We start from the raw sequence: 17,290 nt of genomic DNA, 5'->3' as shown, positions 1-17,290 counted from the left end.
GCCTCCCTGTCTTCCAGGATTCCATGTCCTTCATGTACCAGGCCTTGGAGAGGAACCTGCGGACCGTGTTCATGGCCAGCTCTCAGGAGCCCCTGAAGCACATCTCCAGCCCCTTGGCATCGTACTTCACGTCTGTCCCCTACGCAAGGCTGGGCTGGTACGTTCGAGGCGGAGGAACTTGTGATGTTCCCACCGCCACTGGCTCATTCGCCATGTATCTTAAGTAGCTTCTGTTAGCACCTTATTTTCCCATCGATTCATCATCAGAAAAACACTGATTTAGTGGTTGAGCTATTGTAAGGATGAAGCAATCTCCTTAAAGTTGGTCAGGTATGTGTAAATATAAGAAACTTTCATTTCGGTAAGCAGTTACCAACAAAATGTCCTTCAGAATATTTGCAAAGCTCCAATGATCTTGGAGATGCGTTGTCTGTGAGTGTATTTTGCAATCTCGAGGCATTAGGAGAGTGTATGCGGATAGCTCTAGTCATGATGTGACTATTGTGTCTTCATTGGTAGGAGGCTGGTGCACCTTGGTGATTTTGGAGAGATTGTCAGGGATTCCCTTGCTCTTAATATTCATCCCAAACTCAGCCCAAGGGATGGTTTTCTGGAAGATTTAGTGAAAAATTTTTAAGCCCCGTCCCTTAGGTCTGCATGACCTGGTGTTTTCTTCCGGTGGTCCCTTTTCGGGCCACGGATGCTTCCCAACTAGCACAGGAGTCTGGGAGGTGCAGCGTCTCTGCCCTTGTGAACAGTGGCTCCTCGGACGGCAGCCTGCCGGGCAGGTATGCTGCTGGGGCAGCTCCAGGGCCTCCGTGGTGTCCGCCCTGCCAGCAGGCGTCCAGCTCAGAAGCCACTCTGCCCGCTCTCAGTCCTGCTAGTCCTTTACCTGGCTGTAAGGACTGGAGTGACATTCGGTCTTTCCAGTACATGGGACTGTTGGTCCACCTCTGTAACCTGAGGTCACGAGTCCCACCGAGAAGCACCCATGCCACACACGGGGTACTGGCTTAACTCGTGGCCAGTGCCCTGTGCGGCTGTGGTGGAGATGAACAGTTCAGCTCCTCTCGGAGTGGATGTCACTGAAGTGAGCTGAGCAGGTCAGCAGCGGCCTGTGTCCTGCCTGGAGGGACCGCAGTGCGGGGACAGGTGTCTCTGTGCAGAGGCAGGCCAGGTGGGGCCGGGGCTGCCTGGTTCTGCACACAGGCCCGGGTGCTTCCCGAGGCCACTTTTCATCTGCTCGGGTCACGTGGGCTGCAGACCCCAGAGGCCTCCATTTGGGCATTTTGTCTTGCTGTCCCCTTGAGAGTGACTGAATCCCTTCACTACTCGGGCTCTGAGGGGAAGGTCCCGGCAGTCGGGCAGGGTGGGAGAGCAGCGAGAGGAAGCTGAACCATCGGGCTCAGACAGAAGTGGGGGCAGTTGTACCTGCAGGGTGCATAGTGGCTCCTTCCTCTTCCCTAAGGGCCATGGCCTCTGCGGACCTCAACCAGGATGGGTACCGCGACCTTGTGGTGGGGGTGCCCGGCTACAGCCGCCCCGGCCACTTCCAGCTTGGGCGTGTGTACCTCGTCTACGGCAACGACCTGGGTCTACCCCCCACTGACCTGGACCTGGACACGGAGGCCAGCGGGAGCCTGGAGGGCTTCCAGGTGAGACTCCGCCTTGTGTTTCCTGTTCAGGTGGTGGGTGAGCCACTGCCTGCTGGGTGTGTGGGTGTGGGGGGGTGTGTGGTGTGTGTGTGGTGTGGGGGGGTGTGGTGTGTGTGTGGTATGTGTGGTGTGGGGGGGTGTGGTGTGTGGTATGTGTGGTGTGGGGGGGTGTGGCGTGTGTGTGTGTGTGTGTGTGTGTGTGTGTGTAGGTGTGCGGTGTGTGTTGTGTGTGTCGGGGGAGTGTGGTGTGTGTCGGGAGTGTGGTGTGGGTGTGGGTGGGTGTGGGTGTGTGTGTGTGTGGGGTGTGGGGGTGTGTGTGGTGTGGGGGTGTGTGTGGTGTGTGTGTGGTGTGTGGGTGTGGGTGGGTGTGTGGGTGTGTGTTGTGGGTGTGGGTGTGTGGGGGGGTGTGGTGTGTGTGTGGGGTGTGGGGGGGTGTGGTGTGTGTGTGGGGGTGTGTGGGGGTGTGTGTGGGAGGGTGTGTGTGTGGGGGTGTGTGTGGTGTGTGTGTGGTGTGTGGGTGTGGGTGGGTGTGGGGGGGGTGTGGTGTGGGTGTGGGGGTGTGGGGGGGTGTGGTGTGTGTGTGGGGTGTGGGGGGGTGTGGGGGGGTGTGGTGTGTGTGTGGGGTGTGGGGGGGTGTGGGGGGGTGTGGTGTGTGTGTGGGGTGTGGGGGGGTGTGGTGTGTGTGTGGGGTGTGGGGGGGTGTGGTGTGTGTGTGGGGTGTGGGGGGGTGTGGTGTGTGTGTGGGGTGTGGGGGGGTGTGGTGTGTGTGTTTGTGTGTGGAGGGAGTGTGCGGTGTGTGGGTGTGGGGGGGTGTGTGTGTGTGGGGGGTGTGGGTGTGTGTGCGGTGTGTGTGGTGTGTGTGTGTTGTGTGTGTGGGGGAAGTGTGTGGTGTGTGTGGGGGTGTGTGGGGGGTGTGTGTGTTGTGTGTGTGTGGGGGGTGTGTGTGTTGTGTGTTTGTGGGGGGTGTGTGTGGGTGTGTGTGTGTGGGGGGAGTGTGTGGGTGTGTGTGGTGTGTGGTGTGTGGTGCGGGACCTCAGGCCTCGCACGTGCCGGCCAAGCGTGAGCTGGGGCCCAGACCAACTGCTTGCATTTTGAGGCAGTTTCTTCAGCAGGAATAACCGGTAACAGGAAGAATCACAGTCGTGGAGGGTCGGAGGGCTACATTTAGAGCCCGTTTCCTCTTCAGAGCGTGTGCACACCATTCATCTCATTGTGTGTTTATGTATCTAACATCTTCCCAAAACGTCCATGCTGTTTAGAACGGCTTCCGATGACCAGTGGGCTGGGGTTCTTAGTGAGAAACCCCTTCTCTTTTACACACACACACACACACACACACACACACACACACACGTTGCACTTTCTAAGGATTCTGGATGCACGGAGAAGTCGTGAAGGCCATGGAGTCCCCACATGCCCTCCGTCACCTCTCTATGTCGACATCCTAACGTGATGGTGCACAATTGTCAAGTGAAGGGCCGACGCTGGTGGACTGCTGTTAACTACAGGCCAGACTCTTCAGATTCGCTCCTCTGTTTTAAGCTTTTTCATCACCGGGAAGAGTCCCAGGGACCACACAGATGCTCCTGGGGAGGCTCGCGTGCTGGGTCCTCTCGTGCGTGCTCAGGTCCTGGAGGACCTCCCAGGCCCTGGGGACAGCCTCACAGCAGAGGACAGGAGGCAGCACTGCCTGTCAGACAAGGGGGTGTTGGGGACAGGCTTGGTGCGGTGGGTCCACGGGTCAAGCTCTGGGGAAAGAAGCCTGGGCTTCAGTCAGATCCTTTTCCTTTCATGGTAAATGTTGTGAACAGAAACTAAGATAGTGCGCCCGAGACGCACTTTAAAAAAAAAAAACAAAAACAAACTATACTGGGGATTTAACCCAGGAGCACTTTACCACTGGGCCACATCCCCAACCCTTTTTTTATTCTTAAATTTTGAGACGGGGTCTCATAAGTTGCTGAGGGCCTTGCTGAGTTGCTAAGGCTGGCCTCAAACTTGCGCTCCTCCTGCCTCAGCCTTCCAAGTTGCTGGTATTACAGGTGCGCACCATGTGTCTGGCTGAAATGTATTTTAAAGAAGCAAAAGTTACAATGGCTTCTGATGTAGGTTAGGTAGTGATGGAAGAAGCCTGAGCTGGAAATGTGTCAAGTTGACCAGAGTCTGAGGTCACACAGTCCCAGAAGCAGTCCCATTTCCGGAGCCTTCTCACCATAGAGGTTTCAAAATTCATCAGCCCATTCTGATGGCTTCTCACTGCTGCACAAGCCATCGCCCCGTCTGACTGTTGGGTGAAGTCGAACCCTTGGGGCTCGTGTGGATGGGGAGGAAGAGGAGGATAAACTCTCCCAAGGACCTCCTGGGTGGGCTCCATGCCCACCTCACGCCTGGCCTTTGGTGGTTGGCAGATGGCCAGGTTAGGGCCTGGAGTCGGGTGGGAATCCCGTGTTCCTGCCCTGGGCTGCAGTGAGCCTGTGTCCTCATCTAGAGTGGAGGGTGGAGGTCCACAGATCAAGGACGTGCCTGTCACAACATCCCGAGCTGCTCTGGGCTGAGCCGAGGCCGGGCTTGTCAGCATGGCTGGCGGTGGGGAAAGGCTCCAGTCCTGGAGGGCTGTAACCAGGTCTCCACCTGCCCGGGCCTGCGGGTGTCCCTGAGCGATCTTCTCGCTCATCGAGTTCCTACTGTTGATGGGCAGCGTTCGCAGGTGCCATTGGGCACGGTGTGGGGATTAGTGAGTCACAGAGATGGACCCTGGGGCGTGTGGCCTGGCAGGCCTCGCTGCGTGGGCAACCATTCATCCTGGCATTGTGAAAGAACTGGGGAAACTCCTGAACTGCTTTAGGAGGAGGCCGACTCGCCACAGCAGAGCAGCCAGAGAGCCCCAATGAGGGCAATAACAGAAGGTCCACCGTGCAGGACAGTTGTCCCGAATCCACTGAGTTTTCCAGTTGTAGCCAGAGTGGGGATGACAACGGTCCCACCTTACTCCACATAAAGTGTTCAGGACAGGGCTCCAGCTCTCTGGCCCCCAGAACCTTCTACCGGCATGAAATGTCCTGTGGCTGTGCTGGCCAGCATGGGAACCACTAGGCACGGGACAGTGAGCATTTGAAGTGGGACAAGTGAAGTGGGGAACAGAAATTTTAAGTCTTATTTGATATTCGTTGATATTTGAAATTCTTTGATATTCGTTGCTTTTCATTTCAACACACTAGCCATATTTGGCTAGCAGCTACCACCCTGGATGGTGTGGCTCTAAATCATCCAGCAAATGTCAGCCACTGGTGCTGGCATTATGTGATGATTACTTTAGATGTTTTCCAAGAGGAGTTTGGTGCTCTTGGTCGGGTAGAGCACCTGTAGGGCCATCTTCTACCAGCCTGGAACTCCTAAGGAGGGTCCTCTGCTTTCTGAAATTTCATCTTTCCCTCGAGGCTGACAGATGCGCCAAAAAGACGTGCGGAGGTCCCAGGCTGCTGTGGTTTTGCACCTTAGACTTTGGGCCATAGGTGGGGTCCTGAGGTCTCTGCCTGCAGATTCAGGCTCTTGTGGAGGCCATGGCTTGGGGTGGGGGGTGTTCAGCTTAGCCCAGAGGAGTGACATCTGCATCTTCAGCCCTCAGGTCGCTTTGGCTCAGCCGTGGCCGTGTTGGATTTTAACCAGGACGGGGTGCCGGACTTGGCTGTGGGAGCACCCTCTGTGGGCTCTGAGCAGCTCACATACAAAGTAAGGCTGCTGCTGATGGGGATGGAGGGGAGGCCAAACTGGGCAGCCCCTGGAACAAGGCGGATGCCCCCCACTGTGCCAGGCAAGCATTTGTGGGCAGGTGAGCTCTGGCCACATTTGGGTCGGTTGCCTCTTAGCACCTCTTCCTGCCTCTGGCCTTATTCTGACCTCAGGGTTTCCCAGTTCCAGCAGGTAGTGGACACCTGCCCCATGACGCTCTAAGCTGGCAAGGGAGACAGGAATTCCACCCACTAGGAAGCTTCCGCAGCCACGGAAGGGGGGGGCACTCCCTGGACCTTCTTTCAGGCTTCTCTCCAAAAGCAGAGGACCTGGGCCCTCTCTTCCCACAGGTTCACCAGGCCCCCAGCACCTGGGCACCCATGTAACCCCTCTGGCTCTCACATCAGGACCTTTTCTTTAGAAGTGACTTGTCCCTCTTGCAGGAAGTGTTACTAACCCTGGGTGAGGCCAGCTTCATTGTGCTTGGGAGCGTCGTACTTCTACCCAGGGCTGCTCCTTCCACACTTCACACCCCGCCTGCCTGCCCACCAGCTCAAGGAGAGCACAGAACAGAGCTGGCCTTACCTGCCCTTGTGCACCCAGTCCTCAGCTAAGGTGGAAAGTGAACTCTTGTAGAGTGTGTGGGGCTCGAGAGAGCCATCTGACTCGTCACCAGGAATGGAGCTCAGATGGCTCTCTGGCCAAGAATGGAACAGACTCGGTGTTCTGTCACCTTAGAGGTGTGAATGCTGGCTAAGCAGGGAAGGCCCAGGGGACAGAATGGAGCTAGCCTTGGAGGGAGGAGTTGGGGGAGATTCTCTATAGACACATTCGACAATGACATCTGGCAGGTCCTGAGCAAGGCTCCAGGGAGATGAAAATAGAAATGGCCTTCTGCTTTGGGGGCTCCCATAGTCTGATGGAAGTGACCAATTGAGAGACTTCAGCCCAGTGGCCATGGGCAGGATGGGCTGGTCAGTCCAGGCACCCTAGAGACGGTGGTGGTTTGTTTCCTGGTTGGTCCTCTGTTGGCTGCTCTTGAGGGCTCCTGTGGCTGTCTGTTCTTGCCTAGGGTGCAGTGTACGTCTACTTTGGTTCCAAAAAAGGAAGACTGAATTCTCCCCCTAACATCACCATCTCCTGCCAGGTATGCACACCCCTTCGTCCTGGTAGAGAATCCAGTACGTGCTGCATCCCAGTTGCCTCAGGGTGAGTCCCCAGTGCCTCTCTTGTTCCCCCTGAAGGACACCTACTGCAACCTGGGCTGGACACTCCTCGCTGCAGATGTGAATGGAGACAGTGAGCCTGACCTAGTGATTGGCTCCCCCTTTGCACCGGGTGGAGGAAGGCAGAAGGGAATCGTGGCTGCCTTTTATTCTGGCCCCTGCCAGAGCAACCAAGGTAGTCGATGGAGGGAAGGGGTCCAGCGCCCTAGCTGTGGGTTTCTGGACTCTTTCCTCATTCCATATCATGTCAGCGAGACTAACAGTCTTACCCTCTTAGCGATGTTCTGGTAATGGGTGTTGACTAGTCACTGAGTCTATAAAAGTGACCTAGATACTAGAGAGTCACTAGCTCATTCTCATAGTCTTTCAAGGTGAAATAAAAAAGCTAAGAAGTCCTAGGACCAGGCATCCCGGTGTGTGCTGAATTTCCAGAGAAGGGCATTTCTAACTAGTGTCCGCTAACCCATAGAAATGAATTCCAGGAGAGTATGTATGCAGAAGTGGGAAATATGCCTCTAGTGTTGGGGAGCTGGGACTGGGATGAGGACCTATAAGAGTTCTGGCAAACCTCAGCTGAACAACCTGTTTCTCTTTAGTCTACGAGCAGGATCCTTGCTCTGTCCTAGTGGGTTTCCCAGGCGACATAAAGGGTCTGGTTGTCTTATTCAGAGCAGCTGAATGTGGAGGCGGCTGACTGGATGGTGAGCGGTGAGGAGGACTTTGCCTGGTTTGGATATGCCCTCCACAGCGTCAGGGTGGACAGCAGAACCTTGCTGCTGGTGGGGAGCCCCACGTGGAGGAACGTCAGCAGGTGAGTGCTGCTGTAGGACAGGGACAGGAGCTTGTTGCTGTGGGAGCCCCTGAGTGTGGTGTGCAGGGAAAGGGGTAGGAAATCCTGCCTGTCTATGGAAATGCTCGGCTTTGGAACAAGCCAGCAGGTTCTCCATCTTAGAAAGTGAAGAGAACAGTAAGTGTGTTAGTTTGCCACTGCTATGACAAAGTTCCACAGCAGAGAGGGACTGCCTTGGTTCTGGGGGCTCTCAGTCCAAGATCAAAGTGTTGGCTGGTTTCTTTTGAGGCTTCTCGCCTTGGCTGGCAAAGGGCCATCTTCTCCGTGTGCTCGCCCGCTCTTCGCTCTCTGTCCTCATCTCTTCCTGTAAGGATTAGGCCCACGGGACAGTCTGGTTATAGTAACCTATTTAAACACCCATCCCCTAAAAGTCACATTTGGAAGTACTGGAATTTAGGACTTCAGCGTAGGGACATGGGGAACATGATTCAGCCCCTAACAGGGTCCCCTGTGTTTGGGGTCAATTGGGAGAGAAGGGTGTCAGAACTGGAGAGCTTCAAGTTGGGCTTAACTCTGATGGTTCCCGCTCCAGGTCAGAATCCTAGGACAGAGTTCAGGGAGAGGTGTCTCCTTTCCTTGGAGGTGCAGACCTGGCAGCCAGCCCTGAGCGCTGGGCTTCACCACTGTCTTGCTCTCTAGGCTGGACCATGCGTCCCACAGCCACGACAAGCAGAGCCTTGGCAGGGTGTACGGCTACCTCCCCCCAGATCGCCAGAGCAGGTTTATCATTTCTGGTGACAAGGTATGGCGACCCTCCCTCCCCAGGACAGTGGACACAGCAGTCTTCCCAGATTACACTGCTGACTCCTTGTGCTTTCAGGCAATGGGGAAGCTGGGCACGTCACTGTCAAGTGGCCACGTGATGGTGAACGGGAACCGTACCCAAGTGCTGCTGGTGGGAGCCCCGACTCACGGTAGGCCACAGGCCACGGAGCTGTTTGTTTCAGTCTCACGGCTCCCAGACTATGTCACGTCGGGAGAAGGTTGCAAGATCTGGATCCAGGGCAGAAGTGGTTTAAATGGTATCCTTTTTTCAGCCAGGCGTGGTGCTCATGGGCTTCCTTAGTCCCAGCTCTTGGGAGGCTGAGGCAGCAGCATTGCTTGAGCCCAGGAATTTGACAATCTGGGCAACACAGCAAGACACCATCTCAAAATAAGTCCCACACCTTTGTTTATTAAAGGCAAGCTGTGTGACTTAGGGGAAGTAACTTACCCACTTAACTTCCATATCCTCTGCAAAACGGGGGTTATAATATCTAGTTCAGGAGTTTGTTGAAAATGACACGTGAAAGTGACTCAGTTAAAGCCTTGATGCCACTAACCTTGGTGCTAGGATTTTCTAAGTTGGTTCATCAGGAAAGGTCTATTTTGAATGTGTACACACACACACGCACATACACACACACGCATGCTCATGCTGAGGATAGAACCCAGGGCCTCACACATGCTAGGCAAGGGCTCTACCACTGACTTATATTCTCAGCCCTAAATACATTAGTGTGATGATCTGATACAAGTTCAAATTGCACAGTGCACAAAGCAGGGTCACTGGCCTATCACCTTGCACGTTTATCATTTCTTGTGGCGAGAGCGCTCAAAACTCTTGTTAACTCCGGTCGCCTAGATGTACAGTGAGAACACTAACACTTACCCTCCTGTACACATGGAACTCTGTACCTGGTGTGCCGGGTTGGAGAACATTCCCACAGGCAGCCACACTCGGGCTGATTCTGGCTCTGAGACAGCCCTGGGGAGGCTTCCCTCAGGAGTGGCTGGATCTGAGTGGCAGATGCCCTTTCTGCTGGGGACTGAAGCTTGTCCAAGAACTCAGGGCCACACCTAGAAGGCAAACTAGCCAACCCAGGTGTGCTACCCTATGCAGCAGGGGGAGGGCCAGTGTCCAGCCAGGCGACAGGGCCAAAGACACAGGCCTCACATCCTGCTTGCTGTGGAAGGACAGATGCAGGGCAGTCCACGGAGTATAAGGAATCTCTTAAGTTCCGTCACTCCAGGGACCGCAGGTTCCCTTCAGGAAGCTTGGAACGATGAAGCGGATGCAGATTTCTCCCAACTTTTCTTGAACCTGGGGCTCGATCCCTGAATATCCACTACTGTACTTCCTTAAGTGTTCTCTTAGGGGGTGTGGTGTGAGGTCAGATTGTTTATCCTAAAATGCACCAGTGACTGAATCTTTAAGGACTGCTGCCTGCCTATTTTTTTTTTTAGTAACTTTAATTATTTTTATGTGGTGCTGAGAATCAAACCCAGGGCCTCGCATGTGCTAGGCAAGCACCTTACCACTGAGCCACAACCCCAGCCCCCTCCTGTGTTCTTTGCTTGTCTCCACTGACTCTGCGTTGGGCCCTCAGTTACTTGTAGTAGACAATCTGCCATAAACTCGGGGACAAGAGGGTTATGGAGAATCATCAGATCAGTCTCCTCTGTTACACAAGCAGCCCCAGGTAGACTGTGCTGAGGCTACGCCCACTCGCCCACAGTGCCAGCTCAGCCAGCCTTAGGACACCAACCCCACCAGTGCACAGATGCCACTAGTGCTTGGAGGGGTTCCGAGTTCTAAAAGCAAACTGTTTCAAGTGACTATGTAGCAGGTACAAACCTCACTGGCTTTGTCTTGAATTTGTCCACCATGTATTCATTCAAAAAACATCTGCTGAGCATAGGGATGTGTAACCAAGCCACATGCTGGGCATAGGGATGGAGACCTAAGACATGGTGTCGCTAGTGGGCTTGACAGCTGAGGTAGTAGCTACAGTGGGCAGAAACTGCTGCTGTCCTGCATTGGGCACTGCAGAGCAGGAGCAGCAGCTATCCTAGGCCAGGGAGGGGACACCAGAGCCAAATTCTGGAGGATGAGAGCTGTGGGCAGAAGGCCTGAGCAGGGGTCGTGAAAAGTATCTCTTGGCAGACACAGTCCAATCAAAGGCCCCAGTTTAAGAACGACGCTGTGGGTGAGGTGGGGGCAGTGGCCTGAACTGGCACTGGAGGAGGCCTAAGTAGGAGTCATTTTAGGGAGGCCTTGGGGAAAGTTGGGCTCCATCCACAGTCCACTTGCATTTGAAATTGTAAGGCAGAGTGGCATGAGCAGTCCATGATGTAAAAATAAAAATAGCTCTGCAGAAAACGTATGTGGGGGTGGTGAGACTTGGAATCACTGAGCTGCTTCGGTGTTTGAAGTCTTGGTGCCAAAATTATTTGCACCTTCCAAACTGCCGGAGTTGACTGGCCCTGAACCACTGTCCTGTGAGAAAGAGGGCCACAGCACTTTGGGGCACACGTGGGGCAAGAACAGGGTTCTACTGTGTCCACAGCTTGTCCTCGTTTGATGCAGTAGGCACTGTGGCTCATTTCAGATGATGTGTCTAAGATGGCATTCCTGACCATGACCCTGCACCAGGGTGGAGCCACCCGGGTGTATGCGCTGACCCTGGACATGCAGCCTTCTCTGCTCAGCACCTACAGTGGAGACCGTCGCTTCTCTCGCTTTGGTGGAGTTCTGCACTTGACTGACCTGGATAACGATGGCTTAGGTAAGAAAGGAACAGCGCATTTAGCAAGAATTAAGTCTCTGCCCGATGGACCAGATGGAAAACTAGGCTCTGCCCTTGTGACTGACAGCCCAGTGGCCCAAGGGCCTGGACAGATTCAAATCAGATAAGAAATGGTCAGGCACAATGCTGAAGATTGCAACATGAGAACCCACCTGTCATTACTGATGGGTGGCAAGAGGAAACAATGGCCTCAAAGGTTACTTTGTTCAGGAGGACATCAGGGAAGACTAAGGGTGCACTAATTAATTATTTGTGGGAGGCTGGGTCAGGATCCAGTAGGAGAGGAGGATGAGAGGGAGGATCAGAGACAACCTTCTGCCAGTTCTTACTGTTTACAGATGAAATCATCCTGGCAGCCCCGCTGAGGATAACAGATGTAACCTCTGGGCTGCTTGGGGGAGAAGATGGACGGGTCTATATATACAATGGCAAACAGACCACCCTTGGTGACGTAACAGGCAAATGCAAATCATGGATAACTCCTTGCCCAGAAGAAAAGGTAAAGTGTTCTGCAAAACCCCACGCCACGTTGGGAAAGCACCACTATTAGCTGGAGCCCTGCTAACTCACGTTGACTGTGAAGCAGGGACAGGGAGGATGAGAGCTGTGGGCAGAAGTCTGGGATCTAGGCAGTCATTTGTTGAGCTCTGTGTGACCCACAGCCTGCAGGCTGTCTGGCTTTGCTGTCATGTGGGGTCCTGGTCAATGACTAGGAAGGTGCCCGCAGCAGAAGGAAGGAGGCAAGTGGTGGCCCCTGGAGTTTTACTGAACCTTCCAGCCTTTTGTTTACTCTTTTGTTCCTTGTCTCAGGTTGGTGTCCTTAAGTTATGTTTCCTGGACCTTAAACATTTGATCTTACTATTTTTTAAATTAACAAATTATTTTCTAATTGAAAAATTAAAGTTTCCTGTGAACATTTTAGAAAACACAAGAAAGTATAAAAAAGAAAATTAAAAATCATCTCTCTGGGATTGCACCTTGTAAAGCTAATGCCTGCTGCCCCTTAGAGCATATCCTTCTAGTATTTTTCTATAAATTTAATTCTATATATTGTGGCATCAGCACTATATATATAATTTAATCCAAATAAAGCTATGAAGTTGCCATTATGCTGAATTATAAATGAAGAAACTAAAGATCACTGAGTCTTTTCAAGGTCATATTGCAAGATGGTAGAACAGGGACTTTACCACTTTTTAACTAAACCATGATGATATACATGATTTTGTGCACGTTGTAATCTGACCTTTTAACTGTTACAATATATGAAATAAGCATTCCTAATCCCAAAATTTAAAATGCTCCAAAATCTGAATCTTTGAGTGCTGATTTAAAGTTACAAATGAAAAATTCTACATAAAACTATTTTCATGCACAAAATTAGAATATTATACAAAATCACCATCAAGCTATGTGTGTAAGGTATATATGAAATATAAATGAATTTCATGTTTAGATTTGGGTCCCATTCCCGAGATATGCAGATATTCCAAAATCTGAAAAAATTCAAAATCCAAAATGCTTCTGGTCTCAAGCATTATGGATAAAGGACTTTTTTTTTTTTTTAAGGGTCACATTTATTTTCTTATGTAGTAGCTAGACAGAAAAAGGTGTTTAAAAAAAAAAAAAAGGGACCTCATAGAAATAGAAAGATCAGTCTAGCAGATGAAGGGAAGGAGGGGAGGATAAGGGGAGGTACTGGGAATGAAATTAGTCAAATTATGTGCATATACTGTCAACTGAACCCACTACTATGTATAATCATAATGCACCAGTGAAACAAGAGTCCATAAAACCCCAATTGCTATTATCTGATATTCTATGCCAGCTTAATTAAAAATATCTTATATTTGCCAGCTGCCTACTATTTATCTATAAACCATAACTTAACCATTATTAAAGTGATGATTATTGGTCACATCAGTAAATTTTCCCTGTTGTAAGTAATACAATGGCAAATATTCAGAAACATTTTTATACATTTGGTTAATTTTTTGGAGCTAATATCCTATAAATGAAGTTTCTAGGGTCAAAGGGCATGCACATTCCTAAGGAGTATCTGGAAATGTTGAAATTCGAGCATAAAGGTACATTGTAAAATTGTTTAAAAATCCACACAAATAGTAGCAATAGTACTAATAGCTCCCTTTCCTCCCTTTTAAAAAAATCCTCCCAGGCCCAATATGTATTGATTTCTCCTGAGGTAAGTACCTCCTGAAGGACCGAAGAAGGAAAACTGCCAGAAAATGCCCTTTCCCCTTACTTCAACTGATGCAATACAGTGGAGTGCTTCAGATGCCCACTATCAGTATGTCTTACAGGCAAGTTCAAGGTTTGGGAGCTCTCTGATGGCTGTGAGGTCAAAGGAGAAGGTAAGTGTATGGACTGCACTTCTCTGATGCTTATATCTGTTCTAAGGCCAGGATTTGGTGATCTTCAACAACTTTAGATTTTATTTTTATTTGAAAATTAGCACAAAGGTAGCACTCACATAATCTCATTGTTTTTGAATGAAAAGTTCCCCTTCTTACTCCTATTTTATTCCCTATGGCAGAGGCTGTTGGTATACTATAGCCCACTCCCTGTTCTAGAGTAGCCATTAACTAAAATGGTCATTATGTGTTTAAATAGCTGAAAAATATTATTATGACACGTGAAATTGATATGAAGTTAAAACCCATGCCCATGAAGTTTCACTGGAACTTAGCCATACTCATTCATCCATGGCTATGCTACAGTGGTAACTTCAGAGACTGATGTCTCACAAAGTCTAAATTATTTATTATCTGGCTTGTCACAGAAAATTTGCTGACGCTTGTCCTACTGGAAAACCATTGTTCGTATTTTATTTTCTTCCAGACTTGCAGCTCTTAAGTGACTCTAGAGACAGACACATGCAGGGCTACTGTTTCATTTTTATGTACTGTTTGATGTCTTCCCAGAGAAGTACCTGAGCTACCTGCTCCTTTCCTGTTCTTAATAGCTACCTAGTATTTTGTTGTCTGAATTTATCATATTTCAGTTCTCCAGTTCAGATTCTCTGATATTTAGGTCATTTCTTTTTTGGTTTCTTGATTCTTGAATCTGTATTTTCATATAACTGCAAATATTCTTGTAAGCAACAATCACTAAATGAAAGGTGTATACATTTAAAATTAGTAGATGTAGTAGATTTAAGAGTCTTACCTTAATTTATACCTCTAAACCACTAATTGCATGTGTATGATACTGTGTAGAGCTGTGCTAGACTATTAAATATAAGCAAAGTCTCTGGTTTTGAAAAATAACATATACATGAGAAATTGAATAAAATGCAAACTGGTGTAGGATTAAACACTGCAGAGCAGAGTGAACAGGAAGCATTAACTGGGAAGAAGGTCTGGGAGGCCTCAGACTTTAAGGACTTGGCAGGCCCTGAGCCAGGATCCTGCCCCCAAGGAGCATGGTGAAACCGCCCTCCAGTGGCCAGCACTGCAGGCTGGCTCACTTACAGCCATGCCTCTCAGCAAAGGTTCAGGCTGAGCACTACACAAACATGGATTAAGCTTATGGAAAGATTCTTGAAACAATACTTTACCATAAGTTTGGATTTTATTTAAAATTTAATGCATTTCATTAACACCATTAATAATTAGATATTAATTAATCCATGCATTTGATAACTGGTAGCAACAAACCAGAATGCGGAGGCCTTAACACTTACCCAGGTGGTGCTGCCCGCATCTATATTCTGAAACTTCTCAGGAGGTGCCAGAGCAGAACTCGCGGATGGACCGTGAGCACCAGAGGTGGACAAGAGAACCCGAGGCCCAGTCCCCAGGACCTTATAGTTAGGTAGCAGAATAAAACATGCCTATGAGATGTGGAGGTCAATATGACAACAAAAAGCTAGTCGACCGCAGTGATGCCTATGCTGGCCGGGTCAGGGAAGGCCTGTGGGCCCCAACCCGCACTGGGAAGATAAGCAGATTCTGCCTTGAAGGCAACAGCTAGGGAGGATTTGATTCTATGAAGTGAACTGGCTGGACCAGGAAATGGGAAGGGGACAGACAAGAGCCAATGACAAGCACATGCAGTCAATCAGTAATCCTTAAATAAGGAAGGGAAGGAGAAGAAATTACTTTTTAGATGTTTTCCCTTTTAGCTGGGAGAGATATTTGACATGCGGTAAAGCCTCAATACATCTTAGCCATCAATTCTCCATCCCATCACTAGTGTTTCAAAACCAATTGATGAAAAACTCTCAGTGCTCTGACCAAAACATCTGTGCCACTGTTTGGTCACCCAAACCTCATTTACTGGCCTTGGTTCAGAATCATTTTGGCAATTTCCACAAATCAAATCTAACCTTTAATAATGAACATTTGTCATCACTGAAAATGTCTAAGAATCTGCAGCAGGTCTTGCAGGCAATTCTTAAAGGGGGGTTCTAAAATGTTCAAGCAGAGGGGTGACGTGTATATCACCAACCAAGGCAGCCCCTACACAAGGCCTTACTACTCCAGAGATGCTATCTACACTGGGCCACAACTAGAATTATGGAATAAGCACGCACCTCTCCATTATTCTTCATGTGCAAGAGGGGACTGGGTGAACTTCCTCAGCTGTGGCTCAGAACCTAGAGATTTGAGAAGTGGTTATCTAAATAAAGGGAAACAGGCTTTGCTGTAGAACTGGCCAGTAGCTTATTCATGTTTAGTTTCCAGAGCCAGGTGGCTGAACTTTAGGAGGAGCTTAGCAATATTCTGTCCATATTGTGTCCCTTACAGAACCAGCTTGTCATTGCTGCTGGAAGGAGTTCTCTGGGAGCCCGGCTTGCGGGGGCACTTCATGTCTACAGCCTCAGCTCAGATTAGAGATTTCACTCCATCTTCCTCCTCTGCTCGCTCCTCTCGTGTGTGGAATCATCTCCAGGGTGAGAGCTCTGGTGGACCAGCTGAAGTGGGCCAAGGTGGACCCTGATGGTGGGGTCCTGGGAGCAGAGCCGAGCACCAACAGCCAGGCCATCTGGAAACATGGAACAGTAAACCACGTGCCTCCACCAGAAGCGGTGAACCAGGAAGCACTCTAGCCGTGCACGCCGTGTCCTCAAGCTCACTTCCTTGGCACCTAAGCCTCTCTTCCTAGCTGACTGCCTATGCTCCGACTACCATACAGACTCCTTCCCCTTCCATTTGAACACCTAATGCCTGTATAAAGGTTCTCCGTGGTTTTCTCTGAGGACAATCTCTACACAATTCCTCCTAAACAAAACAACCTCCCCACTCCACCCTGCAAACCCTTTTGTTAGTGGACAATTTCAATTAAAACAAATAACATACAGGAAAAAAAGGAAGAGAAAAAGTAGAGATGAGTACAGGTGTGAGGATAACTCACACTCCCAAATTACTAGTGAGTTGGTCCTTTCCAGCCCATTACATCCCATCCTACATATAGGACACATATAAGACTGCTTGATTTGTTTTCATAGGTGTCTTATTTAGAATGATTGCACATAAGGGGTTACTAAGGATTAATGCATTTTCCATGTTTTCTATAGTGAAAGAGCAACATAACAAAGCTTATGTTGTGTCCTCAAATGCTTTTGCAGATGGTTGTTCTGACAGGTGACAAGCCATGAATCTGCTAGTGTGAAATCAACGAGGGGCTTTGCTGTGCTAGCCTGCTATGTTACACCATAGGACTAGAACAGAAAATAAGTCCATCCTGAGCCAAAGGCTACTGTGAGGGACCATAAAGAAGGATGTGGGCCTTGGCTTCACTTGTCCTTGTGCTGTTCTTAATAGGGTGGATTTTCTCGTGAGTCCCGAGCAGGGCACACACAAGGGATAGGGTTAGTCACAGGAGTTACTATCTGTAAACAATAACTGCTTTGTGTTAATTGGTGGAGATGTTCTTCTGATAATGATAAATGGAAAAAAAAAAAGCAGGAGAAAATACACGAAAAGAGCCTTTCTCATCTCAGCTTCTCTGGAGAGACGGGAAGAAGAATCCTAATGGGAAGTCAGAAACCAAAGGAACGGCTGTGGCCAAGATGTGACCACAGGAAAGTGGGGCAAATGGGCATGCACCCAGAGGGCACCTCTGGCCCGCACCTGGAGCCCCCTCATTTTTCTGAGTTGTGCTGGCCGCATGGCTTCCTATGGCACAGCAAAAAGCACACAGAAATAACAGTTTGTTTGGCTAATAATCTGGCAGCTCAACCTCTTTGAATAATTTTTAATTAAAAGTAAGGTGATTTGTAGGGGACTGGAAATTGCT

General features: G+C 49.9%; 1 protein-coding gene across 2 annotated transcripts in view; it reads left to right on the top strand.

The window, feature by feature from the left end:
• Positions 1–16,249, top strand: part of Gpld1 (glycosylphosphatidylinositol specific phospholipase D1) — a 50,267-nt gene extending 34,018 nt beyond the window's left edge. For both annotated transcript variants that reach the window (XM_005337023.5, XM_078020605.1), the window contains 13 exons: positions 18–157; positions 1,469–1,655; positions 5,274–5,384; positions 6,457–6,531; positions 6,629–6,785; positions 7,280–7,421; positions 8,100–8,202; positions 8,281–8,374; positions 10,832–11,008; positions 11,368–11,528; positions 13,206–13,232; positions 13,351–13,401; positions 15,799–16,249. In XM_005337023.5, coding sequence (XP_005337080.3) covers positions 18–157; positions 1,469–1,655; positions 5,274–5,384; positions 6,457–6,531; positions 6,629–6,785; positions 7,280–7,421; positions 8,100–8,202; positions 8,281–8,374; positions 10,832–11,008; positions 11,368–11,528; positions 13,206–13,232; positions 13,351–13,401; positions 15,799–15,885 — 1,512 coding nt within the window. In that variant the 3' untranslated portion in view covers positions 15,886–16,249. The remainder of the gene's footprint in view (positions 1–17; positions 158–1,468; positions 1,656–5,273; positions 5,385–6,456; positions 6,532–6,628; positions 6,786–7,279; positions 7,422–8,099; positions 8,203–8,280; positions 8,375–10,831; positions 11,009–11,367; positions 11,529–13,205; positions 13,233–13,350; positions 13,402–15,798) is intronic.
• The last annotated feature ends 1,041 nt before the right edge of the window (positions 16,250–17,290 follow it).

This window comes from Ictidomys tridecemlineatus, chromosome 8 (assembly GCF_052094955.1).
Source record: "Ictidomys tridecemlineatus isolate mIctTri1 chromosome 8, mIctTri1.hap1, whole genome shotgun sequence".
NCBI lineage: Eukaryota > Metazoa > Chordata > Mammalia > Rodentia > Sciuridae > Ictidomys > Ictidomys tridecemlineatus.
Note: the sequence above shows the minus strand (reverse complement) of the source record. Positions and strands in the feature narration are given on the sequence as shown.